General features: G+C 35.0%; 3 protein-coding genes across 3 annotated transcripts; 1 reads left to right on the top strand and 2 right to left on the bottom strand.

Annotated features, from left to right (window-relative positions):
• Nucleotides 1-1921: 1921 nt before the first annotated feature.
• On the top strand, nucleotides 1922-3979 carry LOC108995639 (protein SRG1-like). Its single transcript, XM_018971229.2, has 4 exons — nucleotides 1922-2249; nucleotides 2616-2863; nucleotides 3208-3535; nucleotides 3654-3979. Exons 1-4 carry the CDS (start codon nucleotides 2046-2048, stop codon nucleotides 3888-3890), a joined length of 1017 nt encoding a protein of 338 aa, XP_018826774.1. The 5' UTR covers nucleotides 1922-2045; the 3' UTR covers nucleotides 3891-3979.
• A 1097-nt stretch (nucleotides 3980-5076) lies between these two features.
• Nucleotides 5077-7975, bottom strand: LOC108995634 (arogenate dehydrogenase 1, chloroplastic-like). The gene is made up of 2 exons (XM_018971225.2): nucleotides 6794-7975; nucleotides 5077-6329 (listed from the first exon to the last, which is right to left on the bottom strand). Exons 1-2 carry the CDS (start codon nucleotides 7891-7893, stop codon nucleotides 5366-5368), a joined length of 2064 nt encoding a protein of 687 aa, XP_018826770.1. The 5' UTR covers nucleotides 7894-7975; the 3' UTR covers nucleotides 5077-5365.
• Nucleotides 7976-17866: 9891 nt separating this feature from the next.
• LOC108995630 (pyrophosphate-energized vacuolar membrane proton pump-like) lies at nucleotides 17867-24258 on the bottom strand. Its single transcript, XM_018971220.2, has 8 exons — nucleotides 23877-24258; nucleotides 21024-21598; nucleotides 20558-20937; nucleotides 20119-20205; nucleotides 19697-20027; nucleotides 18730-19140; nucleotides 18537-18596; nucleotides 17867-18433 (listed from the first exon to the last, which is right to left on the bottom strand). The coding sequence occupies exons 1-8, from the start codon at nucleotides 24133-24135 to the stop codon at nucleotides 18230-18232; spliced, it is 2307 nt and encodes a 768-aa protein (XP_018826765.1). The 5' UTR covers nucleotides 24136-24258; the 3' UTR covers nucleotides 17867-18229.
• Nucleotides 24259-24979: the final 721 nt, after the last annotated feature.

Raw genomic sequence — 24979 nt, 5'->3', positions numbered from 1 at the left:
CAAAGGGTTGTATCATCAAACTTAGCAACCATAACTTTTTGATATTGCCATTGTATGGGAAAATTCTTACAATTTCCCATTTTAATTTCTGCCACAACCTGCTAATGATGTTTTAAATCACAAATGGTACACACTTATTTCTCAAAAAATAAAGAGTATCCATTTTGCATCATTTGACCAACACTCAATAAACTTTGATCAAGACTTGGAACTAAAAGAACATCATTAATAAATCTAGTTCCTTTCTTAGTTTCCAAGGTGATTGTGCATTTTCCTTTTGATTCTACTAAATCACGATTTCCAAGCTTCACTTTTACTTTGACAGATCTATCAATCTTTGAAAACATACCTTCATTTGGAGTCACGTGATTGCTGCAGCCACTATCAAGGAACCATTCTTCACTTTTCTGGTCAACAGTGGCTTGACATGCATAAAACAATTGCTCCTCCTTTTCTTCTGTGTAGTTGGATTGCTGATTTTTATTCTTGAATCTACAATCTTTTTCAACATGGCCAAATTTCTTGCAATTATTGCATTGAGGCTTCCCTTGACGATGACAATCCTTTTTAAGATGATTATTCTTTTTACAAATACCACAAGGAGGAAAATCTTATTTCAAGTTTCTTTTTCTTTGAGAACTTTCTCCTCCTTTTGTTCCACTTTTGTACGTTTTTTTAAAATCTCTTGGTTTCTGGTTTTTCAAGTTAACCTTAGGCTGAAATGCATTCTCTAAAGAACCTTCACCTCTTCTATCAATTCTTTGTTCATGGGTATATAAGGATCCCATTAATTCAGTAACAGAAAGAGTAGAAAGGTCTCTAGTCTCTTCAATAGCAGCAACCATATGGTCATATTTCTCTGTGAGACTAATAAGAATTTTTTGAACTATTCTTGCATCTGTTATTTCTTCTACATAAACTCTCATCTGATTTATGATCTCAATAAGCCTAGAACAATAGTCTTTTATATTTTCAGACTCTTTCATTTTCAGATTCTCAAGTTCTCTTCTTAAACCTTGAAACTTAATGGTTTTAACTTTGAGATTACTTTGAAACTCTTGTTGCAGGATCTCCCAGGCTTGCTTTGAAGTCGTGGCCCTCATCAATCTTGGAAAGATAGCTTCACTGAAAGCTTGATGTAGAGTAAACAAAGTTTTAGCATCTCTTTGTTTGTCTTTCTTGTTTTGGTTTGTTTCAGGGGTTCCTTCTGTAATAACAGTGACCCAATTTTCTACCACATCCCAAAGATCAAGTGACATGAAGAGAGTCCTCATTTTGATACTCCAATAGTCATAGTTTTCTCCACTGAATATTGGAATAGTAGAAGAAGAACTAGGTGCTATCATATCGTCCTTTTTCATATCGAAAAAGCTCTGATGCCAATTATTGGAGTTAAAATGAAAATGAAGAGCAAAAAACAGATAAAATGAAGGGAAAACTCAATCCTCTAATCTGTATGATTGATTCTCTAAATTCCTTGTCCTTTAAACTTCTTGGTTACAGACTATATAGACACACAGATACACACAAGGCATTAAATGGGAATATGAGTCCCGATACATGTAAATTAAATATAACAAGCTAAATATAACAAAACATAAAACAGAATATGCACAGCAATAATTATAAAAATTACATCTACTTTAATAGTTTCACATATTTGAAGCAACTCCAGCATCAACAAGGTAAGAAGTAAGGAATGTTGGACCATAAAGCACTTGCATTTGGTCAAGCAGTAAAATAAAATAGAAGAAAAACTACCCTTCCTTTTAGAAGAAAATTGACCCTAAAAAAAATTTGAAAAAAAAAAAAAAAAAAAAAACATTTTCTTGCCTTCGAAACTTCGTGTCCAACTACCATGCGCCACCCAAATTTTTATTACAGAACTTTTTTTTTTTTTTTTTAATCATTGGACGCCACCCAAATTTAGCTTGACAAAAAGAACCACCCTTTGGATTTTGCCCTTCGAAATACATATTCTCTAGTGTCGAAGTCGGTCAGAAGAACAGAGCCTAAACATACAGCCTGCTTCATCACAAGGTGATATGGCCGAATCTGTCCAAGAACTGCTCATTAATGGCGAAGAACTTCCAGAGAAATATATTCACAAGGATGGTGACGGTGGAGTCTTGGATGTTCCATTGATGGAGGTTCCTGTTGTCGATCTTAGCCTGCTCGCTTCTTCGTTAACCAGCAGAGAGGAGCTGGAGAAACTTCGATCCGCTCTAAGCTCTTGGGGCTGCTTTCAGGTCTCACACCTTTTTCTTTTCTGTCATACTATGGAAGCCTTCGTATCTAAATATATATATATATTGATCCTATTTTCTCCGTATATCATAGATCATAATAAAAACCATATTTCTAATTTTCTAAACCAATACTAGCTCAAGAATCTCTGTATCCTGATTATTCATATGCCCCAATGTTATAATAAAAACAGTACTTCAAAGCTACAGTCAAATGAACAAAGTTCTTTGACCTATATTTCAGGCCAATTTCAGAGATCCGGGGGGGAATTGTACTCATATGTTGTATGAGAGATTATTCGTATCTGTATATATATTTTTTCTGAGTTCCAACCGTGTGCAAAGTATCAAAGGTTGATTGTGTTTCAGGCAATAAACCATGGTATAACAAGTTCATTCCTAGACAAAGTTCGTGAAGTGACGAAACAATTTTTCGCACTTCCAGTGGGAGAGAAGCAAAAATACTCCAGAGAAGTTGATGAAATTGAAGGGTATGGAAATGACATGATCCTTTCAGCACAACAAATACTCGATTGGTCTGACCGCTTGTATCTTACTGTAAATCCAGAAGACCAGCGAAGGCTGAAGTTTTGGCCTGAAATTCCTCAAGATTTTAGGTAACCATCTGCAAACAAATAACAGTCAGTTATTTAAATGAATGGCTGATGTTCATGATGACTGTTCATCCGTTCAAAGTATCAACAGTATTAAGAGAATAAATTGCTTTACCTAAACAATTATTCAAGTTTTACCTAAACAGGAATATATGCAAAAAAAACTTCTGACTTCAGAAAAGTGTGATAGAAAAGGCAGTATGTGAATACAAAGATGAAAGTTATATCATACAGTTTAGCTTAGGTAGTATCTGTTCATAAACTTCGTCTGCTTGGTTTCTTGATCCCAACAGTCAGAGCAAGATGCATGTTGAATAATGTAATTTAATCATTCACAAACACTGCAGGGACCTTCTTCATGATTATACCTTCAAGATAAAAATGATTAATGAAGTAGTGCTTAAGGCCATGGCTAGGTCGCTGAACTTAGAGGATAACTGCTTTTTGGACCAATATGGAAAACGACCAACAATGACTGCAAGATTTAACTACTACCCAAAATGTCCAAGGCCAGATCTCGTTCTAGGTGTCAAACCACATGCAGATGGATCGGCAATCACTATTCTCTTGCAAGACAAAGAAGTGGAAGGTCTTCAATTCCAGAAAGATAATCAATGGAATAAAGTTCCAATCATTCCTGAAGCTCTTCTCATTAATGTTGGTGATCAAGTAGAGGTAACTAGAATAGAGTAGTATTCAGCTGAAAAAAAAAATATCAGCAAAATAACTAAGAGTAGCTTCTCAGGTTTGAAGTGCCTACTGGGCACACTAACTGGTTCTGTATTATATGCAGATAATGAGTAATGGAATATTCGAGAGCCCAGTACATAGGGTGGTGACAAACTCGGAAAGGGAGAGGATTTCTTTGGCTGTTTTCTGTATTCCAGAACCAGAAAAAGAGATTCAACCGGTTGATGGGCTGGTCAACAAGTCACGGCCAAGATTATACAAGAAAGTAAAAAATTATGTAGATATCTACTTCCAGAACTACCAGCAAGGTAAGAGGCCAATTGATGCAGCCAAAATTTAATTTGTGTTATGAAAATCTTTAGTGGTTTGTAATCAAAGATGATTGAAAGAATTTTTCAATGCACATAATGGCAACACAGCTTGGTTATAGACCTTGTGTCTTACCATTTTATCGTGACCCCTTGGCCATTAAATGGTAGAAGATGGATGAATAGAGTTGAATGATGCTGATTTGATATATCTCAAGAAAAGAAGCCTTCCTTCCACAATAGTAAAAAGCGAACACAAGGGACGGGGGAGTACGTCCTCCCCCAACAGATAAAACTTGCATCCACAACCGACCCATGTTTCACTGTCATAATCACACTCTCATTAGAACTTGTAGACATGAGAATGACTTGTTGCTGTGGTCTCAGTTTCATTTGCCTGAGCCACCCATCATTTTATCTTTCATCAAAAGCAGTACACCACTGAGGCACTGAAGCATATCAACTACCTTCTGTTTGCAAGCAGGATTTATATCCTGAATGTTTGCCTAGTACCTTGATATCGTTCTTTTAATACAAATAAATGCTATGAAAACATTGGAAGAGGAATTTCTCTCAGCCCAATGCATGCTCAAAAGAAAACTCAAGTAGAGAAGATATTCAAACTTGGCCCAAAAAAAAGAACTAACCAGGACAAAGCTAAGAACTTCATTCATGTCAGAGCTTACATCAGTATGAATAAGAAACATGTTGAAAGAGCACAACTCTTTCCTAACTTACACCTTAACAATTACTTGGATAACTGACACATCAACCAGTTTCCAAAAAGTTGAAACCTAAATGGAGGAACAACCAAATATCCTCCAACAAACAAAAATAATCAAAACTTGAGGAAATCAATAAATTTTTGGCAGCTCTATCAAGACTCATATCGTGCCTAACATTACAGGCCACAATGTCATCTCTAGCCGCCTCCAACCTTGATTCTTTCTTTACCTTCCCTTGTCCTTTTAGTGCCTCAAACTTCAATTAATCGCTTATTACTGGTGCATCCCTTTACCTAAGTTACACATAATTATGGAGGTTCCTGTTGTCGATATTTGTTTTAATTTGCTTCATAAAAGAGTGTGAATATAAGAAAAAACCAAGCCAATGGCTCCAGAAATTCTGAATGAGATTTCATCCGGCAACCAAATTTTACAAGAAACAAAAATCGAGAGGACAGGTCTAGACAATGGAGAGCAGGATAAGGGGCAAAACTAAAATTTCAAACCAGCTACTAACAGCACACTATATTTGATAATAGAATGTTGAATCCTCAAATTGGATTTTATTTTCCAAATCTAGGTACCAGCAATGACACAACTAAGGATCTGAATATTGCATATAAAATCTCAAATAACTATATCTACCTCTAGTTACATGCAAAGCCAAAGTGCTTGAACCTTAAAAATCTCAGGGTTCAAACTTCCGAACCATGCTTTTATTTAATTTTTTTAATCCAAGAAGACGTACGAGTACCGCTTGCCAAATGGCTGGAACATGGAACTCAATTGTTTTGGACAGTCTCCAAAGAAGATGCCAATGCGGCACTGCTTTGAGATACTTGTGGCAACACTTGTCTTTCCCACGAAATTTGGAGCTTCTCTGCATTCCCAAACAGTTGCTTCCGAAGAACACCATGTAACCGCCCAAAGAGCTGCTTCTTCAACAATTCAAAAGAATGGTCCAACCTCTCTAGCTGTTCCATCGCATTTACATTGTACATGAACAAGCCATAGTAAAGGTCAAAGCTATCCCCTGCAGTATTCTCCACCAAACTCAACAGTGTCTCGTAACCCTTTGTGTTAATTGGTGTTGACTCCAACCCTAACTTTTCCAAAACCCTTCCCATTGTGTGAGTGATGAACTGTGACCCTGACGCATGCCAATCATGCTCTGCACAAGACATTTCCACCATTCGGCACCCTTCTCGTGCAAAAATATCAAGAAACTGGTCGCACCGCGATACTCTTGATTCCTGACTTCCAATCCTAACCCTATCATAAACAAAAGAAAGATCATTCCACCCATTTTTACCACTCTCGGGTCCAAACATAGGATGTGTGCAGAGAACATCAAAATATGGTGGCAGATTTTGAAGAAACAAACTTCTTGGAAATTCTTTCACAGAAAGTACATCCACAAACAGAGTACTCCTTTTCAATCTTTGAAGCGGCAATGACTTCAGAACTTTCTCAGCAGAAAGAATGGAAGTACAAAGAAGAATCACTTCTGGATGCTCTTCACAAAGATCATCTGCATCAGAGAAGTAAGAAACCCCTAATTTTTTAGCTCTATCAGAGTAGTCCGATCTAGAATACGCCAAAACCGTGTGCCCTTGGCGTACAATGGTCTTTGCAAGGAACTGACCAAAGTTTCCAAATCCAACTATTGCAATTTTTAGTTTCAAGTTGTCATCAAAGCGCTCAGAGATCTGCCCTTTGTACTCGTATGGTTGAGCATCCTGAGACCTGAAAGTTTGAACTAAAACCTGATGAAAAATCATTGTGAGTATTGTGTTTCTAGCATGACTCATGCCCATCCCCAAAGGACTTCAAGCCCACTATTTGTCCATGTTGATTGACCAAGTTTTGATGTAATCCCACCAATAGCCAAAGAAAAGGGGAAAACTTTTCACCGCATGATCTCAGCGATTGCTAATTTGAACTTTGAACACTAAAAAACAATAATAATAATAATAATAATAAAAAGGAACAAAATCTCAACCATCATCTACAAGCCCGTATTTATGGCCTTTGAACTTCCTAATGCTGAAAAGATCAGATTTACACCAGACTTACTCGAAGCAACTTCTCTCCAAATTTAACACCAAAGAAAGCGACTGATTAAATAACCCAAAATCGACTTTAACGCGAAACTGATTGTCAGAATTAAAAGGAACTCCATACCAATTTGAAGTATTTACGAGTTTTACCTCACAACCAATGCAGAAGAAGACAATGCAGCACCATTTCCAGGCCAAGCGTAACTGTCCTGCACCTTCTCAAACAATTGTTTCCTCACCACATTATGCAACCGGCCGAAGAGTTCATTCCTCAACGCCCCGAAAGCCAAATCCAACCTCTCCAACATCTCCAAAGCGCTCTTATTGTATATGAATAGCGCGTAATACAAATCAAAGCTGTCCTCGGCCGTGTTCTCAACCAAATCCAACAAGGCCTCATACCCCTTGGTATTAATAGCCGTGGACTCCAAGTTGAACAGCTCCAAGACCCTCCCAACCGTATGGGTAATAAACTGCGACCCCGCCGCGTGCTTGTCGTGCTCCTCGCAGCACATCTCCACCATTCTACACCCTTCTCTCGCGAAAATATCAAGGAACTTCTCGCACCGCGAAATCCTCGATTCTTCATTGCCAATTCGAACCTTTTCGTAAACAAAGGCACGTCCGTTCCAGTTGTGTCTAGCGCTTTGGGGTCCGAACATTGGGTGAGAGCAAATCACATCGAAATCGGAGGGCAAAAGTTCGAGAAGTATGTCTCTGGGAAACTCCTTGACAGAAAGAACGTCGACGAACAAGGTGCTACGCTTGAGTCGCTGGAGAGGGAGGGAGCTGACGACCCATTCGGTGGAGATTACAGACGTACAGAGCAGAATGACTTCTGGGTGTTCTTCACAAAGGTCGTGGGGGTCGGAAAAGAAGGAAACGCCGAGGGACTTGGCGGCGTCGGAGTAGTCAGAGCGAGAGTGGGCGAGTACGGTGTGGCCTTGGCGGACGAGGGTGGTTGCCAGGAACTGCCCGAAGTTTCCGAAGCCAATGATGGCAATCTTGAGATGCTGGCAGGAGTGGAGATGAGCATGATGAGCGGCGAGCTTGAATTCATAGTCAAACGGCTGAGGAGTGTCGAAGGCTCGCACGCAGAGTTCTCGGCGATGGCGAAGAGAGAAGATGGCAGCGTGGTTGTTGGAAGTGATAGAGTGGCGCAGAGGGCAGAAACGGGGAGAAGCTTTGGGCTGTGTTGAGGGTAATAAAGGTGCTGCATGCAGCTGGTGTAAAGGGTTGAGAGAGAGCATTGGTGGAGCTAACTGCTAAGAGAGGCGACACCTACTCTATTGACCAGAGAGAGGCTGCAGGCGCACAGAAAGGGTCGTTCAGTTTCATTCCAAGCTCCAATTGAACTCATATTTATTTAATTTATTGTTTGGACTTTAGTTATTGATTGTATAGATCTGATAAGCGAAATGATTTGTATAAATTTTAAATAGATAAATTTTATATAAATTTTTATTAAAAAGATAAATTTTATTTTAAAAAATTATAAAAATATAAAAAATAACATTTATAATTGTAAGTGTATAAATATTACGTAGTCGTTTTAAAAAAAATTAATAAATATAAGATTTATATGAAAAAAATTAATTTTTTAATAATAAATTTTATTCTTTTTTAAAATAATTATATAACATTTATACATTTCATAATTATATATAATATTATTTAAAAAAATTATTTTTTATTAATAAAAATTATTTTTTTATATAAAATTTATATAAAATTTATCTATTTAAAATTTATACTTAATATTACTTATATGATTATTAAGTGTATTTTTTTTTTCATGATTTTTTTCCGCATTTCAATAAGTTTATAGAAGTCACTATTCAACACATGACTCTGCCTCTTTTATAAAAAAAAAAAAAATATATATATATATATATATATATGTGGTGTCGTGGTGATGAAGCAACTCGACTGACAACAGCCTACAAAGTGGGTCAGATGATAATAAATACGATGTTTTCTTTTCCTACCCTCTCAACCGTATCCAAAATAAATAATTCTATAATAAAAGAGATGGATACAGCCACGTGCTGCAGCTTTGGTTCGTCAATTACGCTCGATTTATTTTGTAATAAAAATACTTTTATAATCAATTATATTACATCTCATCAATACACTTTATTTTATAGGTTTGATTTTAATGAATTTTTTTATAATTAAAACTTTTTGTTTTGCCTAAATTAACTTAACTCTTGCTATTAATAATTTTGCATTATCTTTTAATTCAAATAAGAGAATATACCATGTGATAGATATTTTATTATGCGCATATACATACATATATATAGATTTTGTTATTTATTATTTTCACACACTATATATTATATTATATTATATTTTTTATTTATTTTATTATTCTTAAACTTATATAATTCTTCTACTCATAATCTATATATCATATATTATTTGGTAAAAAAAATAAAAAAAAAAGTTATGTAGAATATATAGAGATGATGAATAAATTTATATATATAAATAGACACACATATGAAGTAACAACTAATTTAAGGATTATCAAAAAAAAAAAAAAAACTAATTTAAGGATTAAATTAATTTATTGTAGAGATAAAGCGAAGTAGAGAGAGAGTAAAAAGTAGAGTGGAATAGTGAGAAATAAAAAAAAATAAAATAAAAAATGGGTAATTGAAAATAAGGAATGAATACCATTGTTGGCAGTGCCTTTATTTCCCCAGAATGAATCACGTGGTGTAAAAGCAGTGTTTATAGCAACAAAGATGTCCTTCTCAACGGAGCATGGGGGTCCTGGCTTGTTGCATCCTCTTACAGTGTTGATGGTAGCTTCTCTATTTTTATTTTTATCTTTATTTTTAAATTTAAAGAATATATCTTTAAAATCATTCATATTGATTTATTTATCTTATTTTTATTCATAGTTATAAACAGTATTTTCTAAAATTTGAAGAAGCATTATTTTAGTCTTCAAACATTAAAAATAATGTTCTCTCTATCCAAACAACTCTCTCACGCGTATTTTCTTGGAAAGTCTTCATCGTTCCTCTCTCTGCACTCTTCTCTTTGACACCAACATTTCTCTTGAAAGTCTCCCTCCTTTCTCTCTCTTCTCTTTGCTCTGCTACACCATTGCCTAAAGCAAAGCTCAAGTGCACCACGGGGTTGTTCCTTCATCAACAACGACATCTTCTCTCGCCTGATACTCGATTTCGTGCAACTGTTTAGAAACCCTAGAGAAAGTGATTTCGTGCAAGCCACTTGTTTTGATTTCACAAATAGTTTTGTATAATTTCCCTTCATATGAAATGTGTGATTTTTCCTAATTATAGTTTTTTTAAAGATTTTTTGTGTGATTTTCTCTGATATTGAACCAAGAATAAAGATATATAGAGTAGTGTAATTTGGTTCTTGGGTTTTTTAGATTGTACATACTACTTATTTCTCGTTAAAAAAAAAAAAACCTCATGAGTTTATATGATGTTTCTAAAAATTTTGGATTTGCTTTTTGTAGTTTGCAAATGAGAATGTATGCTAATTACCTACACTGATTGGTATGATTTGTTTATGTTCTCTGCCCTTTTATTGTCAAAATAAAGAAAATTACTCTATATAATGTGTCTATCATGAGAATGTGGCTTTTTAGATCCTCCTCAAGCAAAACACAGCCTTAGTTTCATGTGGGGTTGGTTGGTTTATCTCTTAGATTGTGGTGGGAGATAGCCTTTTGCTTACCTATTTTTCTTGTTTTTACTTATTCTAATTCAAATTGATCAAAAGAACGGTTCTATAAATGTGACGTGAGAAATCAAGTAATAGTGTTTCGTGGATGGCATAATATCGCACAAAAACATATTGTTTTCCTTTAGGGTAATATGAATAATGATCTCTTCTTTCAACAAAGTGATTCGGAGTGTATATGTATCAAACCATTAAGTCAGCAGATATGCATGCCTTTAAACCAAATTGATCAAAAGAACAGTTCTGTTTATGTATGCCTTTAGACAGATTCACACAAATAAAACGAAGGCATATGTATGTTTTTCCCATGTGCATTGCATACATACTCTGTTTTTTTCATGTATTTATTTTTTTATGTATGGGCTACTGTGGAGCTGCTGCTGTAGAGCTGCTACTATATAGATGCTGCTGTAGAGTTGGTTGACATATGGAGCTGCCAAGTCCAACTTTATATAGTTTAAGTTGTATTAAAATCTAAGTTTGTGGATTTTCTATTAAGTTGATTTTGGTACATGAGGTTTAAGGATAAATCTGTATGAAATTCTTTTTGGTTGGAAGTTGAATGTGTATGGAATTTATTTTGGAGCAGTCGAATTTGTATGCAATTTATTTGGGGAGTTGAATTTGTATGGAATTACATTATATTAAGTTGTGAATTTGTATGAAATTTATTGGACTTGGAGTTGAATTTATTTGAGTTGGATGGTCTATTGAATTTTTTTGCCTTCGAGTAGTGTAATTTGACTTGAATTTATTGGACCATCCCGATTAAAATAGACCATCTAAGTGCTTAAAATAAACCATCCAGATTTATAAGGAAAAAAATTTTAAAAATAATGAATTTTTATTATTATTTGATTTAAATATGCATAATCCAACGTGGGATAAGTTCTTCATATGCAAAATTAATATTCAAAAGATATGATTTTGCATGTGAAGATGCATAAACCACTACCAATGCTCTTAAATATAAATCGAACTCAACTGTTTTTAAAAGTGTGATTGTTTTCAAGAATTCTAGTCATTTTTTAGAAGAGTTCTACTCAAATTCAGTTTGATGAAGTGTTTTGAAACTTGACACGTTTGGACATTGAAAGTGTTTCATCTCATTTCATCTCATCATTATAATTATTCTACATTCTCACATAAAATATAATAAACAACTCAATTTTTTCAAATTTTAAAATAATAATAATATTAAAAAATAATATTCTAATAAGATTTTATTTTAACATTTTTTAATTGTCTAGGTCGTTCCTATATAGTTTCTATTTACACCTTTTAAAAGAATTATACTCAAAATCAGATTGAGGAAGTGTTTGCAGGTTTGTAGCGAATAGGATGGCTACTATAGTGAGACTCAAGTAGAGAAATCACATCTGGTTGCTCCCTTCTACCTTTTTATACTCTTTAAAAATAAAATATTTTCTTTATTTTATAATAGGTTTGATTTTAAATTTTTTTTTTTATAATTAAAACATTTTTTTATCTAAATTAACTAATAAAATATTACTTTAATTTTATTCATTTGTTCTCTAACTTATTTATGTCTTTTTTTTGGTTCAAAAATATTATATATCTCTTGCTATTAATAAGTTTGCATTATCTTTGAATTCAAATAAGAGAATATTCCATTTGATAGATATTTTATAATGCGCATATACATACAATATATATATATATAAATATATATATTATTGTTTAAAATATATATATCATACATTATTTGGGAAGAGAAAAAAAAATATAAAAAAAATGTGATGTGTAGTGTGTAGGAATGATAAATAAAATTTTTCATATATATATATATATATATATATATCTATTTTATTATAATAAGTGGCTATCTAACTATGAAAAGTAATTTTTGTTATTTTTTCATTAACTTTTGTTATTTTTCCATTAAGTCCATTAAGTCTTGTTTTACCAAAAGACTATTAAAATTCTTGATCATTTGACGTGTAGCTTCATTGTAGAATTTAATTAATGATCTTGTTTTACCAAAAGGTCCTTAATAGTCCCATGGTATACATGAATTGACGTCTTTTTTTCATGTTATTTTTGTTGATAGTATACTAATTTTCCTTCTTTTTGTTTCAATTTTTTTATTTTTAAAAAAATTAAAATGACTTTACTCTTTAAAACAGAAACGCTTTAGAGCATTCTCATTATAAAATTCAACTTTAAGTAAATTTAACTAGTAAAATACATAAAACACTCAATATATAATATTAATTATTAATGTAATTAGAATATAATTAATATTAATATTAATATTAATTTCGCATGAATGAATCACGTGGTGGAAAAGCAAAGCGGTGTTCGATAGCAACAAAAATGTCCTTCTCATGAACCATCATGGGGTATTGGTTTGTTGCAACAACTCAACTGTTTTTATAAAAGATATTTTATAAAAATAAATTCATAAATTATATATTTATTTATAAATTTATTTTTATATAGATATAATACTTCTCACTTATACGAATTAAAAGTTGCCAATCTATATATAGGGCGAACAACTGTTGTCAAAATTTGATTGGGCATAGAGATTATTTATACAGAATTTTTTGTTCACTTTTAAAAATTATTTTTCCTCTTATGTGAAATTAATGGAGAAAATCGTGGGAATCTCACTTTTATATCCTATGTTCTCTATTATTGCCTGAATCAAAATTTCCATACATTTTACAAAAAGGGCATTATTCATGAGGCCAAACTCTTGTGTAGTATTTTATTCATTATCACGAGGAAGAAATAAAAAATAAATTTACAAAAAGGGCATTTTAGTCCCTAGGAAAGGAACATTCATTCACTGGTACAGAGCGAAGCAACAATCATGTCATTTCCTTAATTTTGTCCCCTTCAATCATTGTCCTGTCTCTATCATTTCTCCACTGGAGAAATGCTAGGGATCCGGGATCCCGAACATTTCTGCGAAACATTTTTTTGAGAAAGTCATAATATAATAAATAAAATTATATTATATAATAAATATGTCATAATATAATAATATAAAATTATATTTTGAGAAAGACAAAATATTTATAAATTTTTAAATTAATAATAGATATTATTTATTTTTAATATATTCATAATATTTTCCACCCAATAATTAAAAATACTTTTCAATAATTGATGGGATCCACTTGATCTAATCTTCAAAAAGTTAAAACCATCACATTTCATCTCATTATCCAAATACACGCTTTTTTACAAACCATCTCATCTCATCTTAACTAAAAAATCTCACTATTATTTAAAATATCTCATCTCATCTTAACTACGTAACCAAACTACATCATCTCATCTTACACTGTTAGAAATATTAGATCAAAGTACATAGAGGAAGCGATATTACCTCATCGTAAATATATAGAATCTAGTGCGGTTGTTCCACAGAATCTTCGTTGTCGTCGTCGTCATCGTCGTCGTTCATCCGAAATCTCCCGTATCGATGGTAGAATATGCTACATGGCAATACCAGAGCAACACTCATATATTTCACAGCCTAAATGCCGAGATTAGAAAGAACCATTTGAGAGAGAGATTTCTTGTTTGTGATGCAAGTGTCATCCAAAGGTTACATAGCCCCTCTAAGTGTAACCCCCCGGCTGGTCCTTAATGGCCAGTCATCAAGTCTCATAAAGTGGTTTAATAACCAATTCATAACCACTAAGAGAAGGTGAATGGGTGTCTACTATGGATGCCCTTTTCTTACATACACAAAATCAAACTATTTTATCTTGTCTCATATAATCATTACAACTTTTTCAAACTCTCACACAATATAAAATAAATAATTTAACTTTTTCAAATTCTAAAACAAAAATTATATTATAACAATATTTTATTCAATTTTCAATCAAACATCTCATCTAATTTCATCTTGAACTATATAACCAAACGAGGCGGTTTTGCCTAATCAGCACTTTATGCTCCATTTCTCTTCCCCTCCCTCACAACTTCTCTTTCTTTGAAAATGGAAATTATGTTATAACTATCAATAATTGGAGCTTAAGAAAAAATAGCAATCGGAGGTGGTATCTTTCTCTTTTTTTCTTTCCTCTTTTTTCATTATCTTAATTTCATGCCCATGAATAAAATAGACGACTCATCCACTGCTCCACTAAAAGAAACCACAATATATATGCATCATTTCCTGAAATAAACAAGTTGAAGATAATGACCTTTATTGGGGACATGGTTAGAGACATTCTCGATAGATTGTTTGATGAATTTATCGTGATCAGGAGTGGTAGCACACCTACACCTACACCTACCCCAGCGCCTCCTCTAGAAGCTGGAGCGGGGAAAAAATGTAGGTTGGTGTGGGCCCAAAGCCTCTCACAGAACCCCCAACTAGTATGTCAATCAACAGAGACGAAGTCAGAGGTAGACTGATATTTGGCAAAGGATATTCTCCCATATACGGAAGGGTTTGATATATTAGTTTGGTGGAAGACCAATGCCGTGAAGTATCCCGTTCTTGGAGAGATAGCCGTAGTATTTTGACCATCCCTATTAGCATTGTAGTCTCATAGTCAACCTTTAGTACCGGAAGGCACAAATTGGATCAATTCTGGAGTTCTTTGTCTCCTACCACTGTGGAGGCATTGATTTGCACGCAGAATTGAATCAAATAGACTCAAATTCATGTTTCAGATATTCCTGACTTCAATGAGGCCGACGAGGAGGAGGGTGGTGATAAGCTTGGATATGGTAATCGTTGATTTATTTTATTTATATTTATTTTATCAGTATTAATTTCAAATTTAATTGTTGTAGCCATGCATAATACGACATCTACCTACACTGCAGTATGACTTCACCATATTGCATCCTGATCCACCATTAACATTTGCCATATGTTTGTACAATTTGTATTGTCCCTTAAATTTTTTTCGTATTTATATAATTTTTTGTATCTAATTGCTTTTATAATCTTACTATCGTATGCGCACCTCAAGCCTCAAATTTCAATCCTAATTCCAAGATGAGATTCAAATGATATACTATCAATGTCGCATCTTGAATCTTGATCCCCATTTCATATTGGTTAGTCATATTTTAATTTGTAATTTTTTCATTTCTAATGGTACTTTGTAATTTTAATTTTTGTTTCTTGTTTATAATTCTAATTTATCTTCCTTTTCAATTGTTAATATTTCAGATTTTATGATCTCACAACTCAAAGTAGGCAACACTAAATTCTATTTCCACCATTGGCCACCCACCCCAAATGCCAAAGTCAAAGTTCAAACTGCTCACTTTTATCATTTAAGTTCAATTGTATTTAGATTTTACATATTCAATTCTTTGTAATATTGATACAATGTCCCTTTTATATTTATAATTTTGTAATTATTTTCTCTTAATTTGTATTATTGTAATAGTTTAGTTGTTATAGTTTTATTATAAATTGTATTATTGTAAATTGTAATAGATTAAGAGTTAGGACTTAGTATTAGTAATACTTTATTTTCTCTTAATTTGTATTTTTTATTGTAAATTCAATACATTGTTTATTGCTATTTAATAATTATATATATTTTTTTGTTTATTGTTGGCTCTAAATGGCCAAAAAACAGCTTCTAGGCCCATAGCCTATTTGGGGGTGCGGTGGGCAGACGGATAGAGTATCCGCCTCCACACCCCGATACCTGGACAAGGTATCCCACCCCTGCAACATGGGGCAGGTGTCAGGGGTGAAAACCCCACCCTCGTCCCATGCGGGACGAGATTGGCCCCACACTATACGGTGCGGGTAGCACCCCTAGGCAAAAAGCCTTTAGCTTTTTAATAGTGTAAAAAAAATCAAAAAACTGATTATATTAGACCAGGTTTGATCCAATTTGTAAGTGGTCCGGTGCGGTACCGGTTCAGAATAAATATTTATAATTTTTTATATTATATTATATATATTGTATGCTAAATTCTAGTTTTTGTAATGAATTGGTCCGGTATCAATTTTTAAATTTTCAAACAAGTGTATACCGGTTCAGTTTTAAAAATGTACAAAACCGGATAGAACTGAACCGATTACACTCTAGCTTCTTTAGTTGTAACTTATGTGCATAAATAAGCAATGACATCTCCAAGTTGATATGTTTGAAGTTTATGGTCGAAAGAGTCTAGATTTCTCCAATAATTTGATTTTATAATTCTCGAACATATTTGTTGCAAGACCTATTATTTGACCTCAGAACGTATTCTTTAATCATATTCCTGTATTAGAATCATCAATCATTAGAAGTTACGTTTTCATTATTTTCTCCGTAAGAAATAGTTGAAATTTCTTTCAGTATCGCATAAAAAAAGACCAAACAAAAATTAGAACATTTCCGTGATCCATGCAAAAACTCATAGCTCCTTATCAATCCAACTCTCGAGTCTGCTTTCATGGTTTCAATGGATCTACAATTTCCTAAGCTCTAATACCAATAGATGCATCTCAAACTAGATGGGAAAAAGAATTTACAACAATAGGGCATGTGATTGGATTGAACCCTAAAATCCTCCTTTCAAACTTTTACTGGGGAGTCGCCTTAAAATATTTACTAGTATCGTCAACGATAATGATGTCTACTTGACTAATGAGTCGGGCTACTCTACTGCACAGAGTCAAGTTACCGCTCCTTCACTTTTTAGTTTTTTTTTTTATTTTTCTTTTCACATTTTTTAAATATATTTAAATATTTTAAAAAAATTTAATACACTTAAAATCATTTCCTTAATCACTAAGTAAAAAATAAAATAAAATAAAATTTTTTGACAAGCAGTCAAATTGAGTGGTACAATTGGGAGGACAAAGTAGTTTTTTCCCTTGCCTGATATGGTACACCTATTCGTTATCTTTCTAACTATTATTATTTTATCATAGAAAAGGAAATATCAAAAGAAAGGAAAAGGACGCTCAATCCCCCACTTTCTCAATCTTTTTTGTGATCTTTCATTCTAGGGGCCCGCTTCCGCCCCGCCCTGCATAGAGAGGGACTAGTAGGGGCGGGTGGTGGGATGACCCCAGTGGAGCCCCGCCCACTAAATCTCACATTGCTTACAGGTAACTATTGTATTACCTTGACCTCATATATAAAGGTTGGCCTAGGAGGCCCTAGGCCAAGGCAATCCAAACTCTAACTTCAGTGAATTTAATTTTTTTTTTATATTTATAAATTTTAATTTATTATTTAAATTATATTATAATTTGAATCTAAAAAAATATTTTGAGACTAAAAAATTTTTTTTAAACATAATGTGGTGCCTAGACGGAGAGCGGGGCGGATGGGATTTTTTTCCCCGCCCCCCGGCACTGGGGCGAGAGACCCCACCACTGCCTCCCGAGGGCGGGAGGCGGGGGAAAAACCCCCAAACCCCACATGGTGAGGGCTGGGGTGCGGGGGAGGGTACCCCCCGCCCCGCACCATGCGGGTATCACCCCTACTTCATTCACACCAGAGTTTTCACCAAAATTCTATCTAAATAAATAAAACAGGAAAGAAGCAATAATCTGTCTCACTATGAAGCATAATGAATAACATAGCAGAGTTCCAACTCATGTTAAGATTGAACACTACCACATCATCGTTATCATCATCATCGTCATCAACCTTCCTGAAAAGGAGAAATTTTCTCTGCCGGTCCCACTCTGAGGGAGAGATTTTTTTCAAAAGCTAAAATGTTCTAGACACTGGGTTATAATTTTTGCAAGGGAAAATACCAAGAGAAAGAAGAATCGGCAGAGAATGATATGCATGCGCCATTGGAAGACAAAAGGTGTAAGATGAAGATCATAACAGAAGGGTCAAATGATCAAATCATCCCCCAACCCTTGTGTTTTTTTCTCATCCTCTTGTTTCAGATCTTAAAGAGAAGGCCACCATGTGTAGCAAAGAAGCGAGCAAACACGAGCGATTCGACCGCCATTAACTTGATAAGAATGTTAAGAGATGGTCCAGATGTATCCTTGAGTGGGTCCCCAATAGTATCACCAATAACAGCTGCCTTGTGTGGATCTGATCCTTTTGGACCAAGGGTTTTTGCATGCTCTGAAGCACCAGCCTATCATTGAAATCCAGAACATAAGCTATACTATAAAGCAATAGAGCTCAATGGCCAGCTTGTCAAGAAAAGAATTACAAGTGACAAATCAAAAATGTTTTACCTCAATATACTTCTTTGCATTGTCCCAGGCGCCACCAGTGTTGGATGCAGAGATAGCAATCTGTCAATGAAGACAGGTAAGAACATGAATGCCAAATCATATGACTGCAACCACACCTTTGTGACCGTAAATAAAACTACCTTGTGATTTTTGATTGAAAAGGTATGCTACCTAGATTGCTACTTAGCATTACCTGAACACCAGAAACAAGGGATCCGGCAAGGACACCAGAGAGAGTCTCCACACCAAAAAGGATACCAACAATAAGGGGTGTGAGCATGACAAGGGCACCAGGTGGGATCATCTCTTTGATGGAAGCATCAGTGGAGATCTTAACACAGGTAGCATAGTCAGGCTTGGCAGTGCCCTCCATGAGACCTGGGATGGTATTGAATTGCCTGCGCACTTCCTCAACCATCTTCAGAGCTGCACTTCCCACGCTCTTCATCGTCATGGCAGAGAACCAGTAAGGAAGCATTGCTCCCACAAGCAAACCGATGAACACTTTCGGAGACAATACGTTAACTGTTGAGATTCCAGCACGGCTCACAAAAGCACCAAAGAGGGCCAGGGAAACCAGAGCAGCTGAACCAATTGCGAAGCCCTAGAATAAAAGCACAAATTAACGGTTCTGAATTGGATTAAAAACTAGCTTTGGGTTATGCAATAATGTATTTTGATCGTGTAGTTTGCCCACCTCGATCTTGGACTTGTACTTGATAAAATCTAATGCTTCTCACAAAATATTAGTGCAGAGAAAAAAAATAATTCCTAAGCATCAAAACAGGACAAGGCAAAAGCCAGCGCTCAGGTAGTTCTCCCATTTCTCAAGTTATGTGAACTGCTTATAGATTGGTCCCAGTGAAAAATCAAGGAAAACCACCAGTCAAGTGTCAGCATATCAATATCCCACAGAGTGCACCCACCCGTATATTAATTATTAACATGCTTTTGGAAACCAATAAATAAAAAAAGGAAAAGAGCATGCTTCTATAAAAAGTTCACCCCACCCCAAAAATGAAACTCCAAGAAACAAACAAGTCAAGTGTGGACAACGGTCTCCCACCCCAACCAAAATGAAGCAGGGGATAAAGACCAGCACCTTACACATACTAGTAAATGAAAATGGAGTCGTGTAGGGTTTGAGAGACTTTTCAAACCTTTCCGATAGCAGCAGTGGTGTTCCCTGCAGCATCAAGGGCATCAGTCCTCTCTCGGATCCTGTGGCTCATGCCAGCCATCTCAGCAATGCCTCCAGCATTATCACTGATTGGACCATATGCATCAATGGCCAATCCAGTAGCTATGGTACTCAGCATTCCTAGGGCAGCCATAGCAATACCATACATAGCAGCAAAGCTGAAACTAACATAGATGCTAACAGCAATTGCAAAGATAGGAACAATGACCGATTTGTAGCCCAATGCAAGGCCAAAAATGACATTAGTAGCAGCTCCAGTCCGGCAGGAATCAGCAACATCTTGAACAGGACTGCAAGAAATAATGTAAAGCAAGAGTTACTTTAGAAAATCGTTAAACAAAAATAGAAAGGAGAATACCTAAATGCTGCCAAGACTAGTACCTGTATGCATTGCTAGTGTAATACTCAGTTACAAATCCAATAATAAGCCCAGCCCACAAACCAACAGCGACGCACAAGGACACTTGCCTGCATATACAAAACAAAGATAACATGTCTGAAGGGTGCTTGGATGTCCCAAATAACCAAAACAAGTCCTATAAACATATTCAACTAAAGCAGAAAACATAAAGCTGCAAAATGCTTCCTCATTTGATGCAAATGGAGTACCAAAACAACCAATGCAAACGCTACACCCTCCATCCCCCATATAAGCGTCTTGGTTTGAAAGGGCATGATGATTAATGAAAATTAGAATGTCTAATGAACTTTCTAAAAATGCCTTTAATTCTATATTAGAATTGGGCATGACTTTGAATGCGAAATTTGCTCACCCCCCCCCCCCTCCCAAAAAAAAAAAACACGAGTCAATAAAGCTTACCAATTCTTCACAACTTTCTGAGTTCCAAAGTTGAAGATGGTGAAGGAAGATGGGAGTGCAATCCAACTAACAATTGCAACCCCAACGGTCATCAAAATAGTGGAAATGATGAGCTGCCTCTTCAATGCTGGCTCAATTTCTTTCACGTCCTTGATTTCAAAGAAATCCGTTGCAAATAAAGTGGTGATCAAACAAACAAGGATACCCACAGAACTAACAATGAGAGGGTATAGCATTGCAGTAAAGTCGTGATTGATCCCAAAAGAGGAGATAGATGCAACAACCAGGGCAGCGCAGGTGGACTCAGCATATGAGCCAAAAAGATCAGATCCCATACCAGCTATATCCCCAACATTATCACCAACATTATCAGCTATGACCTGACAAAATAGAAGTCATTCAAATATAGAACAGGAAAAGAGCCAGTTAAGAAACTAAAAAATTTCCGTGAAGCAGAGATCCTTACAGCTGGATTTCTAGGGTCATCTTCAGGAATGTTCCTTTCAACCTTGCCAACAAGATCAGCACCAACATCAGCAGCTTTAGTATAGATACCCCCACCAACTCTGCCGAACAGAGCCATAGAAGATCCACCAAGACCATAACCAGTTATAGACTCAAAGAGGCCCCCCCAATCATCGCCATAGTACAGCTTAAAGAGATTGATGGTAATGTGAAGCACCAAAAGACCATTGGCAGCAAGGAGAAAGCCCATGACTGCACCTGATCTGAAAGCAATAATAAATGCCTTTCCAACACCCTTTCTTGCCTCCAAGGTGGTTCTGGCATTTGCATAGGTAGCAATTTTCATCCCGAGGAAGCCAGAAACCACTGAAGTGAAAGCACCAAGCATGAATGATACAGTACTGAAGATGGCAGTCGCAAGAGCAGGCTTGCACAGCTTGGTTGCATCATACGTGCAAGGCTGGTTGCTTGTGCTAAAACCCTCCACAGAGCCAAGGAAAAGGAATATCAATGCAGCAAAAGCCACCATGAAAATACCAACATACCTATACTCCGTAAATAGGAAGGAGGTTGCTCCTGTAATATCCAGGCACCAAAAATTAGGCCTTGTTTGGATAATGAGTTGATCTCAACTCATCTCATCTAATCTAATCATTACAACTTTCTCAAATTTCCAAACAAAATACAATAAACAATTCAACTTTTTCAAATCCCAAAACAAAAATAATATTAAAAACTAATATTCTAATAATATTTTATTCAACTTTTATCTCAACTCACTATCCAAACCACCCCTTTGTGATCCCCAAGGCACTTTTAAAAAGATTGGGGAAGAAGTTTGGAAACAAGGAAAACGAGAAAATTACCATGCCACGATCACAACGAATATAACGACAACAGAAAGTGCAGTTGATAAAATGGAATCTCCACATATGTAACATGCTGAAGGCAAAAACAATACCATCTTCACACAAATATGATGGTAACTTCAACCATTTTTCATTTCATGGGCTTGATAGCAACTTAAAGCAGAGATAAATCTTGTCAAGACTCAAGGCCCATGCAACAAGTTGAATGATGCTAGAAATCAATGATGATTCAATCATAAGACAAAATTAGGAGAAACAATTAAATCTCAAACATTATATACATCCTCAATTTTTTATTAACACCAAGGAATGTTTACTCATCTATAGTAACATTCAGAGGCTGAGGAATATTGGATCTTAAGCATTCTATCCTTCGTAAAACTTAAATGTACAAGAAAGGGACCTATGAAGTATCAGACCCACTAAATATATTCTAAATATCGAATATCAATATTTTCTCTTTTTTAGATAAGTAAAATAGATATTTTCTCTATACCCTAGGAATAGCAGAAGAAGTCCCTCGTAGTCGTATCAAATTGTTTAAACTCATCCAGAATAAACTGCCACAATGGCCCTCAAATGAAGTGCCCCCTCCAGGACAGGATATAAGACCACCAAAAATGCTAATTTCATGTTACAATGATTTAGAGGTTATCTTCAAATACGTGAACATGATAAAGAACTCCAAACAAAATGTGAAAATAGCATCTCATTGTCCATGCAATAAGGACATGTCAAACAAATTACAAATAATTAAAATTAAGAAAAGGAGAAATAATTTTAAAAGAGGAAAGTCGAGGACATTATCTACTTAAACAACAGGCATTAAACCCTCAGACAGTGTGCGATTAAAGGTATCTATGGTTAAAGTGATCAAGTCAATAAAGGCTTATAAAGCAGGCGACATGATAAGTACATCCAACCACTATTAGTTCAGACTTCTCCAAATCTAGCAATGTGAATGAAGCTGTCAAAAGGTGGCTAATCAGCACATTTACCCTTCATAAGGTAATTGCCATTCTCCCCATGTGGGAGAAGTTTAATTATTCTGTACACCCAGTGTAGAACTACTTCCTTTCACCAGTGTTGTGGACCCCACCTATGGGAGACAATGTCAGGGAATACTACAACGAGTGTATTGAATAATTTATCATACGGGGAATGAGGGAAATGCAAAGAGATTGAGATAGATATGTTTGAATATCTCACGAAAACAACCACAGAACATAGCATTAAAGTTCAACAATGACAAAGAGTCCAAAGTCTAGTGTGATTTGGCACATGTATTAGCATAAATAAATCATTAGTATTCTATACATGCATGAGAGAGAGTGTGCAAGATCGAACCCAGGCCCTCACATATTCAACGAATAAAGAATAATAAACAGTAAAGAGATCAATGAACTTGACAGCGCATAAACAATAAGATACGATAACAATGAGAATTAATATTGATCAGAAAGCATAGTATTAAATTTCTCAGTGGGGCCAGATTCCAGAAACATGAGATATGATAACAATGAGAATCAAACATTAAACCATATAATGGGAAAAAAACACACGAATTAAACATGCTATGATCATCATTTCTTACTCAACAGTCAACACCACTCCATTAAGTTATTAATATACTTTCCAAGAGAGAGAATAAATAAACAAACATTGTTGCTTTCTTTCAAACACAAACCCTAGTGACAGAATACCGACAAGGCGTCATAAATCAAAATAAAACGCTTTGAATGGAAGAAATTAATTCCAAGACGTAATCTCAAAGCATACAAATCCGGGAAAAAAAAATCAGCAAACAAAAATAACTAGAGATCTAATAAAAAGTCCCCGGAAAAGAGAAGGAAAAGCTCAGAAAACAGAAAGAGAACTGAATAAAAAAGAAATCGAGTGTTTTGAAGTGCAAGCTCAGAGAACAGAAAGTGAGCTGATTAAAAAATAAATTGAGTTTTGGAAGTTGAAGAACAGAAATGAAAAACCTTCGGAGATGGCGTTCTGGATGTCAGCGCACTTTAGGACGACGCTGTGATCGTTGAGGCCATCCTCTTCCTCGATGAGGTATTCGGCGTAGCCATTCTTGCCGGAGCCACTGTTGGCACCAGCGGAGTCAAGGCCTCCCGGGGAGAGCTTGACTCGGGAGACGATGAGCCACTGGAGCAGCGCGAAGGCAATTGCCACCAACGAACACGCCGGAATCAGAATCTCCGTCCCGATTGCTGGCAAGAGCGTCTCACCCATGGCCAAACAGACGCAATTTTAAACAAACAAACAAACAAACAAAGCCACAAACGGAGATTGAGGAGAGTTTCTGGGGAACGAATGAAATGAAATAAGAAAGGAGGACGAAGCTCGCAACGGAGGAAGGCATTATATATAGATACACACACAGAGAGAGATAGAGAGAGGATATCGGAGGGTAAGAAAAATATTCGATTTTTAATAATATTTTTGGAATATGTCTGCATATTAATTATAAATATATATATATATATATATATTAATTCATCAATATTTTCTAAATAAAAAGAGTGTTACTGCCAACCATACCATGCTGTCCAACCGAACAGTTAATTTTAGACATCCAAAACTAACACGGTTTCTTTTCTTTTTTTATTTCTACATCTAACAAACACCACAGATCCATTTACTTTACCAAAAAAAATAAACTATTTTTAGCATTTTTTTTTTTAACATTAAAATTGATATATAGTAGTAGTTCTTACAATATCCTCTTTATACATCAAATAAATGACCTAAAACTTTTATAATGACCGATTCTTTTGACTCGATTTCACGTGAATTTTTTTCAAAAAATCACGTGTACAATAATTATTCACAATCTTTAATAAAATTAGAAAATGCTAGTTGAATATATTAAAGTGACCGATAAAAGTGGTTGATTATTTTATTTTTTATTTTTTTATTTAATAGTTAAAAAAGTAAATGTTAATGAATTTGTATTTTTTTTATTTTTTAAAAATATTTAAAAATATATAAAAAATAATTAAATAAAAAAACACATTTATATTTATCGATTAAATTATCGACTCCTGTAGCACCACCCAATAAAATTTTAGTATCC

Source organism: Juglans regia, chromosome 1 (assembly GCF_001411555.2).
Source record: "Juglans regia cultivar Chandler chromosome 1, Walnut 2.0, whole genome shotgun sequence".
In the NCBI taxonomy this organism is placed as follows: Eukaryota; Viridiplantae; Streptophyta; class Magnoliopsida; order Fagales; family Juglandaceae; genus Juglans; species Juglans regia.
Note: the sequence above shows the minus strand (reverse complement) of the source record. Positions and strands in the feature narration are given on the sequence as shown.